The 15,383-nt window shown below is 42.6% G+C and overlaps 1 protein-coding gene across 3 annotated transcripts in view; it reads right to left on the reverse strand.

The window, feature by feature from the left end:
• The window catches only part of LOC135396544 (E3 ubiquitin-protein ligase RNF123-like), a 502,532-nt gene that overhangs the window by 474,918 nt on the left and 12,231 nt on the right, over positions 1 to 15,383 (reverse strand). For all 3 annotated transcript variants that reach the window (XM_064627582.1, XM_064627583.1, XM_064627581.1), the window contains exon 3: positions 3,915 to 3,966. In XM_064627582.1, the coding sequence (XP_064483652.1) occupies positions 3,915 to 3,966 (52 nt within the window). The remainder of the gene's footprint in view (positions 1 to 3,914; positions 3,967 to 15,383) is intronic.

Genomic DNA, 15,383 nt, shown 5'->3' on the forward strand with positions numbered 1-15,383 from the left:
CTGTCACTACACGACAAAACGTAACAGACATTGTCTGCTAAGCTAGGCGTGAAGTAGTCATGTGACCCTAAAAAGACAATAGCACGCGACCCTCACTGCAGAAGAACAAGGATCCCTAGAATTCCCTAGCGTAAACTTCCTTTTTGCAAAGTGAGGTGCTTAAGTGAGCGCAAGGTTTGGAGGGAACTTGGAGGAACCGCTGAACGTATTTTGAGGGAACGCAAGCGCTAAGCCAGTCTTGTGAGAGTGGTGTTTTAAGCAGAGATTGGTGCAACCAGCAGTCAGTGTACCAAATATTCCAGCTCTATCCGACACAACAGGCTAGAGATGGCAGTTTATTCTCGTATCAGTTTCTTTTTTGACACATTGTTTCCGCAAGGCGTCAAAGGTTTTTGCAGTCCATAGTTCATAAAGTACAAATTAAGTACAAATTAAAACTTCTAGAGCTCATTCATGACCGTGTATAGTTCTCTAAAAAATATTGCGTCCTTGTCTTCATCCTGAATTTGAACCGAAAGTCGGACTCAAGAAATTTTCTGCCTTTTCCCCTGCTTATCTCTTTCCAGTTATTTATTTTGTCACCAGATACCACCACGTTGTTCTCGTAAATGTAGTTTTCGGGCAATCCCAAAATTTCCTTCCGAGCTATGTGAACAGTGGTCATTCCCAAATAAAACTCCATTCCATCATACGTATTAAGTAGTTTGTTCAGTGGAATGTCATCGAACTGATCTGACTGATATGCCGAGGTTATTCACAACACAATGATAGTTTCGCCACTAAATTTGACATCCCAATCTCGTCAGCCAATTTCTAGTTGGAAAGTGCTACCAGACCACACTTTAGAAAGAGGAAATTCTATCTTGTGATTTTCCCGGCTTAAATCATGTTGCAACATCATTACTCATCTGGTTGGCCAGTCAATTCCAATTGTAAAAATACTTCAAGTGTTCTTTCAGAAAGATTATCACGTGCATTATCTTTAAAGGAAACACGCTACCGCCATTGGTATCTTAAAGGGGTTGAGAAACCAAATGCAACCCACTAAATGTATGGCATCGTTTCATGCGTTGTAGTCCACGGAGCTGACAAGCAAAATCCCACATTCATCACTTGAACGGTTTTTTGACTATTGGGTTTTTAAAACAGCATTTTTTTCAAGTCACCGTCAATGGTGGCACCGAACAACGCTGAGAGACATTGGCAGATGAACAGGAAGTGACGTTTTAGGTGTGCGCGCTTGCCCGAAGTTCCCAAGTGTCACAGTGCCGAAACCGGTCCGGCGACCATCACCATCTTTACAACAGCTTACGTCGTCATGGAAACGGAAAAGAATGCGCTTCCTTTCTAGAACATGAGACGTCATTCCGAAAACGGTAGAGGAGCTTAAGAGCTGAGAGCGATGGAGGAGTTCGCTCAGCGCCCGACCTTTGGATTGCAATAGCTTTGTAATGCGGGATCGCAGAGACATACATTTTGATGTGCATGTTCAGTACATATAGATCAATATGTACCATGTGATTTCTTCAAAGATTTGGAAATGGTTTCAGAACCCCTTTAAGTAGGTACCGGCATCTCTTCACAAAGTGTGTAAAGATAGTTATCTACAATTTGTTAATAGTATCGCAGTTCAGTTATTGACATCCTGTGTATGGCACCATATCGAAAAACAGCATAAGCTTATTTCTTCACCAAAAATGAGCCATACGACCAGCCATATAGCAGGTGTACCCGCCAGCTTTCATACTGCCAGCATATTTAGAGACCTTGAGATTATTAAAGTACAGGATTTCTATAAGTATCTTCTTAATTCTTACTGGTCTATGCTGAAATATAATAACCTCGTAATTTTATCACTGTTCCAGTTTCAACAAACTGTAGCGAGGAAAACAAGAAAATCACGCTTTTGGAAAGTTCCGCCCACACACAATAAGTCAATAAAAGCAGTCATTGCCTCACAATACATTAGCATTTTTGAATGATTATGTAACAAAATGCACTAGTATTGAAGATGTTTCTCGACCTCCATTGACACCCAGAGCAAAATTAAAATCTTGTGTGTCAGAAAAAGACAACAGCAAAAGCTGCAGTCTATGGTCAGTCAACAGGCCAAAATTTAGGTTTACTGAACTAAAATGTACAGATTCAAATCATGAACTGTAATTCTTTCTGCTCTGAACCTGAAACAAAGCTTCAAAAATAACGGCTCAAATATCCACTGCAAACACGCACTGCAGGAACGCCATCTGCTCCATGAGGGTGCCTCCCCCCCAAACAATGCGATCGCCCCCACACTGGAGCTATGGTCCCTAAGTGACCTTGTCTATTGTGTTGGAGTTTCCTGACCAGAAAGAGTACTGAGAGACCATGGCAGTACTAAAGACACAATATTTCTCATGAGCAGGATGCTACAAAACTGTCTTCCTGCAGGCCCACTTGTCTTACACACTTTCACCGAGCAACTGCAATGTGATTCAAGGATTTCTTGTGTCAACGCAAGAATACCAATGGACTAGTTGACTGACTCTGAGTGACTCTAGGCTCGAGGTAGTTCCAGATTGCAATACAGGGCAGAGCCAGATATCGCCATCAAGCAACCTGTAACATGCCTTGATATTTTATTTATGGCGCGAGGATGTTAAACTGGACACACATGATCCTGTAATTCAAATCTCTCTGAAAAAGTTTTTTGCCGCATCTTTCAATATCCCTGTTGTGCGTTTCGCAAGTTGAGTGTCAAATTTTGATAATTTTTCTGTACGTCTGTAACGTCCTTAGAAATGCATAATGTAAAACCCTCAGACAAGGGAACACAAAGGTACAGACAGAACACGAAGTTCTGTTGTGTTCCCTAGTCTCGGGGTTTCACATTATGCATCAACTTCACCAGCTTGCTTGCTTCATAGCCATCTTTTCACTGTCCCCTGAATTTTTTTAAGGAAAAAACGAGTGCAAAGAAACACAACACAAGGAGAAGGTGGACACAGACTAGCACTCCTCATTGTCCCACCTTTTCCTTGTGTGTTTTTTTTTTTTTTCACTTGTTTTTTCCTCCAATGATGTACCAACGAGCTGAAATAACATTTCTATTTCATGTATGAAAGCTGTGTTTTTACGCACAGCGCAAAATTTCGTACGTTGCAGCAACTCGCAGTGTGTGATTCAGTATGTCAGATCAGTTTTGATATTTCACACAGCAGTCGGTTCATGGTCACCATCAATGTGACCTGCCTCCTCAATCTCCGTGAGATCCTTCTTCTGCATCCGTCACCGGCACCCTCCCAATCCACGCACTCCAGTACCAGTCACTGTACGTCGCGGTCCTCTGCATGGTTTACCTGCATCTCATATCCCAAAGGCCCAGGGGCACAGCACAGGCCACATTCTCGTCTGGCCTTCCCAATCGGTCTTCCTCTTTCGTTTCGGACAAACACGCAGCCAGCCACAGTCTAGGAGACATGTTGCACCAAGAGTACTATCCCACCGGTGATGCACAGGGAGAGCATGGGAAGCTCAGTATTCAGTCTCCACCTGCTTCACGATGTGACAACCCCTCAATCAATGCTGCTGTCATCCACAACTTTCCCTGGAAGATGTGCCACTAACTACTGTGACACACACTAGCACACAGGTTGCTCAGTTCTACGGACACAGCTGTGTAGTAAAGCCGAGAAGCTCCCCAGCACATACAACACCCTGGAACATCCCATTATTGTTGAGCAGGAGTCATGATGAGGGCACCATCTCCTCTACAAACCACACTCAGAGCAGTCAGAAATGTACCCATAGCAAGCACACAACATCGTTGCTGAGCTCACTTGGGAGCATGACATTTCCACACGGCAGTCACTTTAAATGATTTTGTCACGTGTTAAAACACAAAAATATGTGATGTAGTGGTGCACCTTGCTTACCTGTTTGGAGAATCTGATGGCTTCCTAACGAATACGTACTCCAGCATAGCTTCTGTAGGAAAAGAAAAGAAACTGGATGAATATGTACCTGGAATGCTAAGGTTTTGTTCCTCAGAACATACACCTCAAGAGGAAAGAAATGCAGAGAGATGTCTATTGTAAAACCTCCATACAACAGATATAGTCCACTGGATTTAAGTTTCCTGGGTTGCTTGCTGCTGCCAACAGATTCTGCCGACAGACAGCTACAAAGCTGGCCTGAACTATGAGCAGACTGCATTTTTAATCAAAGCTTACATTTCTCTAATTTTTTTATGAACTCAAAAAAGCCCCTAACAAAAACCTAAACAAAAGAACCATAGAAACTTCCAAGGCTGTTAATGTACATCTGTACTGCCATGAACAAATGTTAGAAAATGATTGTGGTAAATCTTTGCAAGCGTTTCAGTAAGGTACACACTGATAGGAACAACCGAGAAGGTAACAATCGCTATGGTTTATGAGAGAGCTCCCTTGTACTTCCATTAGCTTTTTACTGGTCGCATTAACCTACTGCTGTGTAACTGTTCCGTATGTGCAATTTGCTGTCATGTCTAAGCCACCATTGATCTTGATGTTAGATGCATGCATTGTCGATGCACCTGAGGATGATGTTTACACAGTTGCCGGTGCTATGAAGGTGTCATAGATACTGCGATTCACATTCATGGCCTGCATGACAGTTGCCATCAAATCATCCTTACTTGATGGCACCAATGATATATCAACTTGTATTACCCATATTCCAAAATCCACTATAGTTTGTTACCCAACCCATGAGTAAGGCCCCTGGTTTCCTGCTGCGGCAAATTCAAAATTCCGCGATTTTCCGCGGCAAGGAGTCGATGGCTGCTTGAAGCAGGAAGCACTATTTTCTTGGGTACAAAACGTATTTTATAAACTTCAGCATTACATGATACCCTGTGATCTCTTCTGACAGTGAATGCTGTTGTCAGCTACAATCATGTTATACCTGCTGAAAGATATTCTGACACATACTGGATCGAAACAGACACTAAATTCAGAGCAAGCACGCTAATTCCATTCCAAAACACAATTATCGTATATTCACTCGCATAATCTGCAAACTTTTTCTCCCTAAAAAATCGGAAAATTTAGGGGTGCGCGAATTGCGCTGGAACATTTGTTACGATATTCAAAGTACGCAAAATTTCAAATTCAATTTCAAAATTTTAGTATGCGGGTCATATAGGCTCTCGGTAGGGCCGATACTGACGTTATCTCTATTTCGCCAGCGCGAAAGAAACACCCAAATACTGCGCAACTGCCGACGGTTGGGAGGCAAAACGGTGGTCCACTACCCCTCATATACCGGTGAAATACGTCGAGACGCTGCTGGAAGGCGCCACTAGTCCGTACTTGGCAGCCGAAAGCACGCTATGTTCGCAAACTTCGTTACTTGTGCTGTAAGGTTTGTCCAGCGTTTCTTTCCATGTTTTGTAGTTCGAGTGACAGTATTGTCCATCGCGTCAGCGGACCATATCACTGGAAAGTGTGCGCAAATCAAACAAAATCATCGCAATATAACTTCGCTAGCACTGACGACGTTGCGGAAGACAATCGCCACGGTCGCTGAGACGCTCGTGCCAGATATCCGAGCACGAAAACGCGGGTGCGCATACTACGCGTTTTTTTTTGCTTTCTTGTCATTTTTAGTGCTAAACTAAAAAAATATGCCATGCGTAAATTATCCGATGGCGCAAAATACACGAGTATGTCCTCGTGTATCTTGGAGTAGTTCGGACATGGGAGCGTATGCAGCACGTGCTCCTGACTCTAATTCGCGTGAGCGTGCAATGCTTCTCCTGCGACGCTGCACGTGCTGATCCAATCAGATCTCCGCGAAATTCCGTGCAAAACGCCGCGAAATTTCGAGCAAAATAAGGGATACCGCAAAATTCCTTGCCAAATGAAGGATTCAGCGATGGATTCCGGATTCCGTGAAATTTCGCGGAATCGCGGAAAACCCGGGGCCATACCCATGGCCGCCTGGCATCTGAAACCAACTTTTAAACCTGGGAGAAAACGAAACCACAAGCCATAGAGACCTCGAACCACTTCAGTTGCGTCTTTTTCGACATGTACTACAACTTCCTCATTGACATCTGAGAGCTAAAACCGATAATTAAAAAGTTGGTTCCATTTGTGTAGAGCACTCAGTTTTTTCTTTAGCCCCTGGCCCTTTTTCGGTGGGACACCCTGTATGCTATGATACACGATTTTTTTGTAGGGTTTCCTGCCGTAACTTCATTCTGCGGCAGCGGAAGTCTGTCTGTCAAGTAGGTATCGCGCCACGCGGGAAAATGTGACTGACCTTTTATAGCATACACCCTGTACATGTTGATATCTCTAAATTCTGAAAGAGGTATAGTATGTAGCAGACATTCATGATGTTCTTGCTTAGTGAAAATGTTTTGTACAATTTGTAGGTGGACTAGCAAAGGTAATTAGCTAGCTAGCTCGCTAACTAGCTCGTTTGCTGTGGAGACGTTGAGACCAATCCTGGGCCGTCTACTCAGGAACTATTAGAATCCCTCGCTAGCGGTCAGAAAGAGATCATGACCCAACTTGCTGATCTCAAGTCAAAACAACAAAGTACAGATGACACAATTCAAAGAATGCGTTCTCAACTGCATTCGCTTGATCAGCGTTTCACCGACATTAGTGCAAAGGTTAAGGCGATTGATCATCTGGAGAGGATGATAGATTCTATGCAAAAAGCACTGTCATCGCAGGAGCGTTAAATAGTGGACTTGGAGGACAGAAGTAGACGCTCGAACTTGGTCATCTACGGTATTTTTGAAGTAGCTCACGAGACAACTGAGTTGCTGAGGGATAAAGTTGTAAATGAGATATTTATTTAAGAATAAATTGAATGTCTCATGCACCTCCGTAGGAAGAATTCATCGGCTAGGCAATAATGGACCTAATAGACCGGTGATCTTGTTCTTTAAGGATTTCAATGAAAAGCAGTCCGTGCTTTCTAACGCTAGTAAGCTGAAGGGCACAAATATTGTGATACGGAACGACTACTCTAAGAGTACCTTGAGGAGGCGTAAACTTTTGTGGGATAGCGCTAGGGAAAACAAGGTCAGAGGCGATAAAGTGCGGCTCATGCATGATAAGCTATGGATCAACAATGATTTGTTTGCATGGGATGATAACTTGAATGCGAGAATTTTTCTGTCCTCCTCGTCTTCTGCCACTTTGAAGTGGCAAAAACAAACTGATAAAAAGTTTCGCCTCTTGAATATAAACGCCCGGAGTGTAGTTAATAAATTGTCTGAACTTGAAGTAATTTTGAACTTGTATGATCCACACGCTTTGGTATTGACTGAGACGTGGTTAAATGAATGTCACGATGACGGTGAACTTGTTCCTCCGTCTCGTCGTATATTCCGAAGAGACCGCCAGACTAGGGGAGGCGGGGTTGTGATTATTGTTAAAGCTGGCCGTGATGCATACCTCTTAGAACAAATTGTTGAGCACGAAAGTCTTTCTTTACACGTTGATTTCTGTGGCATTCCTATTACGTCGTATGCGGTATACAGGCCGCCGTCCAGCCCCTTATCCTTTTTTGTCTGTCTTGTATGATCACACAGTTACTTATTGCAAACAAGGTTCAATTATTATTGCTGCGGATTTTAATCTTACACGTGTTGTATGGGACAGCGGACTAAGTGTTACGAATGACCAGAATGCTAATGCGTGTTTTGAATGTTTGCTCATGATCTTACTCAAGTCGTTAACATTCCTACTCGGACTGTTGGGAGTAGCTCCTCTGTTCTTGACCTTATTTTTGTTAGTCCTCAGTGTAGTCTTTATAGTGTCGACGTTATCGATGGTATGTCAGACCATAAAATAGTTTCATTTTCGTGCTCCTTTCATGCGGATTCCCTGCGTAGTCCCGTGGTTTCTGTCAAAGTTAAGGATTTTAATAGAAGCAGAGACGAAAGAGTATTATATTACCTGGATATAGCATATGAATCTTTTGTTGGAGATGATGTTAACTCCTTGTGGTGTCAGTTTAAATATGCTTGCATGTTCTGCTTGGATAATTTTGTGCCTGATAGAATTAAAAGGACAAACCGTCCCTATCCTTAGATGAATCGTGAGTTGATTTACCTGAAAAGAAAGATAGGGCGGTGCCGTCGGAGATCACCTGTTAATGAAGAACTCCTACGTCCACTACAAATTGAGTTTCGAAATAGTCTGACTGAGGCGAAACACAACTTTTTTTTCATGTACTCTTTCTAGTTTTATTAAGAATGACCCCCAGAAGTTCTGGAGGTACATTGGAGTGTCGAAAAATGTTGTTGAATCAGTAAAGGCTGATAGTAGAATTGTTACTAATCGCAGGGAGATAGCGAATACTTTTAACAGTCACCTTCAGAGAGTGTTTACTCCTCCTATGGTTTTGTCTAGAGTACCTCTATCATCTGTAGTTGTTGCCCCTAACTTTATCTCCTACGAAGGCATTGTTGCCCTACTTCTTAATCTTAAAGATAAGTCTTCTTCTGGGCCAGATAATATACCGAATGCCTTTCTACGAAGATATGCCGAATCTCTGGGTCATTTCTTATACAAATTTTTTTCTGCTTCACTTCAGTTTTCAGTTGTTCCTGATGATTGGCGAAGTGATTCGTTGTGTATGGACAACGTCCTATTTCTCTGACATGTACTTCTTGTAAGCTCTTAGAACACATTTTAGTGAAATACATCACTGCTTTTCTTGATGAAAATTGCATTTTGACCCCTTATCAGCATGGTTTTCGAAAGGGACTTTCTACTACATCTCAACTTGTTAACATTGCGCACGACTTTGCTTCTGTTATAGACCAAGGTGGTCAAACTGATGCTTTATTTCTTGATTTTAGTAAAGCGTTCGATAGGGTGCCTCATGACCGACTTATTGTTAAATTGATACGCATTGGTTTGCCTATACGGATCATCAAATGGGTGCAGACCTAAATGAGAGATCGTATGCAATTTGTAGATATTTCTGGTAGTTTTTCTGAGCGTCTACTTGTCTCATCAGGGGTTCCACAGGGCAGTGTTATAGGCCCATTATTATTTTTAATTTATATAAATGATATTGTTGATGTGGTTGAACCTGGTATCCAAATTAGATTATTTGCCGATGATTGTTTATTATATTGTTCTGTTCATTCTATGGATGACCAGGCTTTGCTCGATCATAGTTTGAAGGCAGTATCCCTGTGGTGTGATGAATGGGGTATGATGCTGAACTATAATAAGAGTTTTGTTACTTGTAACCAACAAAAGGCAACGCATTCCATTCAACTGCTCAGGTCTCAGAATAAATACTTAGGCGTCACTTTTACGTCAGATTTAAAATGGTCCAAACATATATCTTTAACGTGCATAATGTAAAAAACCCCCGAGACTAGGGAACACGAAGGGACAGACACAAACATGAAGTCTCAAACACAGCTGAAAATTTTACTTCACAAAACAGAAATATATACAAGCGGAAGGGAAAGGAACACCAGTTGAGAACATCATCTTCATTGAGTGCATCATCTTCACCAGCTCGCTTGCTTCCTAGCCATTTTTTCATTGTCATATCCACATGCAAGCTTCGTCCCTCATACTGAACATCTGCTTCTTGGTTCTTCATCGTCTTCTAGTCTTCATACCCTACGTCTCCAAGCCTTGTTCACACTTTGTAAACTTGGTCACTGCATTGCTACCACCCAAGCTGAATTCTGCTTCCTGGGCCTCCAGCTCCGAAAAAGACGGCTGGTTTCGTCCATTTGTGGCCACCTTCAACCCCAGGACCTACCTTGGCAAAGGAAAAAGAAGCTTCTGACGTCACACAGAACTGTTGTGAGTGAGCAGTTTAAGTTCCTTGTTTCATCGGCGGATACCCTATGGGCACTGCTTCTGGGGCCAAACTTTCGTCACACCGTCGAGTTTGCTCAGTGGACCGCGCTATGCAATTCTGCCTTCTCCTGTAAGTTTGCTGCATTGAGATCTTCTCTTCGTGCGCCTGCTCATCAGCCAAGTCCGAAAAAAGCGCCGCCCTCGTGCCTTGTAAACCCTACTTGTGCTCCCGTGTCTGCCCGCACAACTGCGATTTTATCAAAGGGCCCTAAGTTTTGTTTAAACTTGACTCCCTCCCGTTTAGATGTAGCTGCTTGCATTTATAAGGTTTCGTATGTCATAACTGATCCCTCCTTATCCTCGTCTTTCATTTCTCAGGCAGTACAACACATTTCGCACGCTCTGGGTTCGAACAACCGTCCCGTAAACCGTAATCTTTCTCCTGTTAAGTTAGTTCGTAATGAAATGTCTGAGAACAACTTATGTCTGTTGCAAACTGATAAGTCTGCAAAATTCGCTGTTCTACCTGAAAGTGTTTTTGCCTCTAAGAGGTCGGCAGCTATTGGAAACGTTTTGAAACCGTATAACCATGCTTTGGACAAGATCAAGAAGTCGATTTGTTCTATTCTTCTTGACAATGATCTGACTGCCCTATGTAACTGTATACGCTCTGCTTCTCGTGGAACTTTCGCTGTAAAGTATTTGCTCAAGGATCACAAGGTGAACATGCCGCTTAGAATCGTAATCAATGAGAATCAAACCTGGCAAAAAATTGTTTCGATCTTTTTGCAAAAATGGATTTTCCTCTATTTTTGTCCCTAGCGGTTTAACTTTGAAAAACTCTGAACAACTTATTTCGGATTTACATTTGTTTCATGGAAAGAAATGCTTTGCTTTTTCCTTAGACATCAAGGATCTATACTATTCACTGCAAGAGAATGTGTTGTTGTTTAGAGTACGCAGATTTCTTGAAGATAACTTGGTGCGCTTTCAATCGAAAGTTGGTATATCTGTGACTGAATTTTTGCGCTTACTAGAACTTTATCTGAGATCAACTGCCATAAGTATTGACGGGCATCTGTACACCCAAAAAACTGGTATCTGTATTGGCTCGAGCATCGCGCCTGTTCTTTCCGAGATTTACCTGAGTGTAATTGACAACGCTGTTTTATCCTTTATATCCTCTCTGTCTTCAATTGATGTCATTGTAAAAAGGTTTGTAGATGATCTGATTTTCATTTCCACCAATGACAGTGTTATTGATCAGTGTAAAAATGTAGTTGTGTCCGCAGCCCCAGAGCTTGTATTTACCAGTGAGTTCCCCACTGTTGGCGTGCTTCAGTTTCTTGATATCAGACTCTTGTTACAACCCACTCTTTGTTGGTCTTACGGCAAATCTCAAGCTAAACCCATTTTGCCCGCTTCAAGTTGTCATTCTAAAACTGTAAAACGGGGTTTGATCACAGGTATCCTATCAAATGCCGTAAAAAAATCTTGTTGTCATCATATCATTCCCTCTGTGGGAAGTCAGCTTCTCCGTTTGAATGACGCCGGTTACCCCCATCACATGTTACTTGGTGCTTTAAATGTTTTGTTAAACACCTTGCTTCCTGGTTCACCCGAAACTAAGCCCTCTGTCCCCAAACGGGTGGTTTTACCCTTCTTTCACAAAGTGTCTCACAACTTGTTAGCCGTTGCGAAGAAGTTTCAAATCAACATCGTTTTCAAGAACAACTTCCGTCTTGACCGCCTCACGCCTTTCGCCAAACCTGAAGTTTTTTGCAAGAATCACCGGAATAAATTTGTCCCCTGTTCTTCAAACGTTGTTTACCAGATCCCCTTAGCTTGTGGTTTCTGTTATATTGGCCAGACAAAACGTTGCTTAAATGATCGTTTGAGAGAGCATTCTTTAAAAGTAAAAAATAAAGCCTCAAACTCTGAAATTGCAAAACATTTGGAAGAATGCTCAGATTGCTTCCCTCTATGGGATGAAACACTTGTAAAGGCATCCGAAGTGGACCCACACAGAAGACTGTTGAGAGAGACACTTTTCATAACTTCTTGTGGGAACTGTGTCAGCAAACCTTCCGTAATCCTCGGTCCGGCCTTGAACAGACTGCTCGTTCCCCCGAAATGACCTTCTATTTTGTTCTCAACTGGTGTTCCTTTCCCTTCCGCTTGTATATATTTCTGTTTTGTGAAGTAAAATTTTCAGCTGTGTTTGAGACTTCGTGTTTGTGTCTGTCCCTTCGTGTTCCCTAGTCTCGGGGTTTTTTACATTATGCATCATCTTCACCAGCTCGCTTGCTTCCTAGCCATTTTTTCATTATCTTTAACGTGTTCTGCAGCTATGCGAAAGCTCGGATATTTGAAGCTAAAATTACGACAGGCTACGTCTGAAGTGAAGATCTTGTCTTATAGCTCCTTAATTAGATCAAAGCTTGAAGACGCCAGCATTATGTGGGATCCGCACACGAAACCCGATATTGCAAAATTGGAAATGGTTCAACGTAAGGCTGTGCGATTTATTTTCGGGAAGTACTCAAGGCGGGACTCTCCCTCCGTCCTTATGTCGAACACAAATATTCCAACCTTACTGAAAAGGAGAAAAATTGCTCGTTTAAAATTTTTGTTTCAGATATTAAAGGTCAATATCAGATTGTTTCTGCTTCCCTTGCAAGCGCGCTACTCACATCATAATCACCCTTACTCCTTTAAGCCGTTATTTCCTCGTACGAATATTTTTAAGAACTCGTTTTTTGTGAAAATGATACCTGAATGGAACTCGTTGGCTTTTGACATTGCGAACTGTACAATTAACCAATTTGAGGACGCTGTTTCCGAGTTGTGTGATTAACAACAGTAGTTATGTATATTCTTGTTATTCCCCTCACACACGGGCCAACTTTCTGCACCAACTAGAACAAATGTCTTATGACCAACTTCGAGACGGCACAATATTCACGTTCATACGTACCAACTTGGTAGCTCCACCAACAACCTTACGGCAATCGGAGGGCATGGTTTCAAATCCAACTGACGGTGCCATTTCTTCAACTGCCATTATTGAAACCTAGGTCAGTTTATTTTGCCAAAAGATTATCATTATCTTCAAAATGCCTATTAATATGTTTGTGTGGTGTTAGTTAAAAAGTTATTTCTTAGCTACGCCTGCAGGATATGAATCCATGCCAGGTAGTACGGCACGAACAAAAGCACATGATGCCATCGGGATTCAAGTGACAATGCTCCTCTTGTTCACTGACTAGAACACCACCAATTTCCTGGAGTGTTCAGTTGGCGACTGACTCCGAGCAACTTCAGTTGGTCATGGGCGATGATGTCGGCAGACTCGGAACAAATCCAAGGTCGGTCATAGTTAGTGAAGGAAGTTGGCCTGTGTGAACGCAGCCTTAGGTTGAACATGACATGTGTTATATGCCTTAGCATTACCAAAGCTTCCCAAGAATATTAGGATCTGAAATGCACTGCTTGTCACAGCTGTCCATTTGTCAAGAGAGACACAAGAGAGAGAGGCATATATTAGGGAAGTTGGATTCGACTTGCATATGAAAATTCTAACTGTCCCTTTGAAGAAGTGGGTTGAAATACTGGATATGGAAGCACAATGGTCCTATAGAAAAATCAAGAGTCAAGTCAAAGCCAACAAATCAGAAGTTGGACTTGAAACTCAGGAAAAGGGTGCAAGGACTCGAACTTAGATCCTCCTGATTTCTGGTCAGGGATACTACCGTTACACCACACCAGCATGGGCATCTCCTAAGTTATGGTGCCTCAAGTACAAGGGGGACAGACAACCAACCATGCTCTTTTGATTATCTTACTACATCTTTCTCTCACTCATTCAGATACAAGGCAAGGCGACATCTAATGCATACAATAAGAATTAGCCATGGCAGGCTACAAGCATGGACTACACAAACACATAAGCCTCCAAAGCCCAAGAATCGGATTCAAATAACTAGGGAAAAAGGTGCTGACACCAGGAATCGAACCTAGACTCTCCTGATTTCCGTGAAATTAGTTTGGGATTGAACATAAGACAAAAATACTTGGTCACAGAAATGCTAAATAACCCACTGTGTAGAGGCCTGCATTTAAGCAGACATACTTGACGTTTTTTGTTTTTGTAATAAATGGGTTTCTTCTGACAAGGCCTTTTTGGCACCACATGCCCAAAAAAAGCAATAAACGGGCAAAGTCATGCTCACAGCCTTCTGGGATACTCAAGATGAGGGACATTTGGAATTCATGGCCAAGAGCACTACCGTAAATTGTGAAAGGTACTGTCAGACCCTCATCCATATATAGAGCAGATTCTCCATCAGCACAACGCTCTGCCACACACCAGCACAACAACAAGTGGAGGAATTTAGCATCAACAACAACAACAACTTTATTTTTGACCTTGGAGAGTGGGGAGTTTCATCGCCACAGGCGATACTCTACCCCATTGCGGTGGGAATGTGGGGAATAGAATAATGAGCCCCTTCACAATAACAATCCAAGTCCAATGGTGTCCAGAAATGTCAGAAGAGCTTTGAGCGCAGAGCGTTGCTGGGCTGGATTGCGCCAGGGACCAAGCAATTTCGATAGGGAGAAGGGGCGAGAGTCCAGCTGACGGAGAGACAGCATTTAGCATTTAGGGTCTTAGGTTCACTATTGTTGGTATTCCTCCATACAGTCCAAGCTTTACATCACATTTTCATCTGTTCCCAAGAATTAAAGAATAGCTGAGATTCTCATGATACAGTGGAAACAGAAGTGAGGCTGTGGTTCCACCATCAAAGTGAAAAATTCTACAGTGATACATACTTATCCCAATCAACTGATCTCCCAATGGTGACTGTCATAGCAAATATGTATGTGGAGACCAGACCTGGAGCAGAGACACAGAACACGAACATGATACGACCTTTTGCCCAACTTAATCATTATGCACCAGCTAGTCTGTGCCCTCTCTAGGGTTGCCACCAGGCCGGTTATTTGCTCGCTCTGCCGGTTGCCGGTAGGAAGGTGATACCGGCAGCCTTTTGCCGGTATTTGTGGCTCATGAGCTTTCACAGGGGCTTTTGCATCAACATTCCACTACAGCTTGAATAAATCTGGAGCAAAGTCCCAACTTCGCAGTCACAAGTCGTTTTCTTATTTGTTCATTATTATTATTATTATTATTATTATTATCATCATCATTATTATTGTCATTCTTATTATTATTATTATCATCATCATTGTTATTCATCAAGTCTTGTGTTCGGAGGGGACAACATCAGTGGTTGTGCGAAGCTATTGGTGGTTGTGTCGATCCAGATAGAACCTAGGCCGGATACAACAATCATGAGACCAGCGGCATGGCTGAGTGGGCTAAGGAGTCTGCTCGTTGGTGGTAGCCAAGGTCGTGCTGAAGGCTGGGAGGTGGTGGGTTCCAATCCTGCCGCCGGCTGTTGTCTCAGGTTTTCCCTGGGTTTTCCGAAGACTTTCCAGACGAATGTCGGCATAGTTCCCCATGAAGTCGGCCCAGGACGCATACTAACCCCCCCT

The sequence above is a fragment of the Ornithodoros turicata genome, chromosome 6 (genome assembly GCF_037126465.1).
Source record: "Ornithodoros turicata isolate Travis chromosome 6, ASM3712646v1, whole genome shotgun sequence".
Classification (NCBI taxonomy): Eukaryota; Metazoa; Arthropoda; class Arachnida; order Ixodida; family Argasidae; genus Ornithodoros; species Ornithodoros turicata.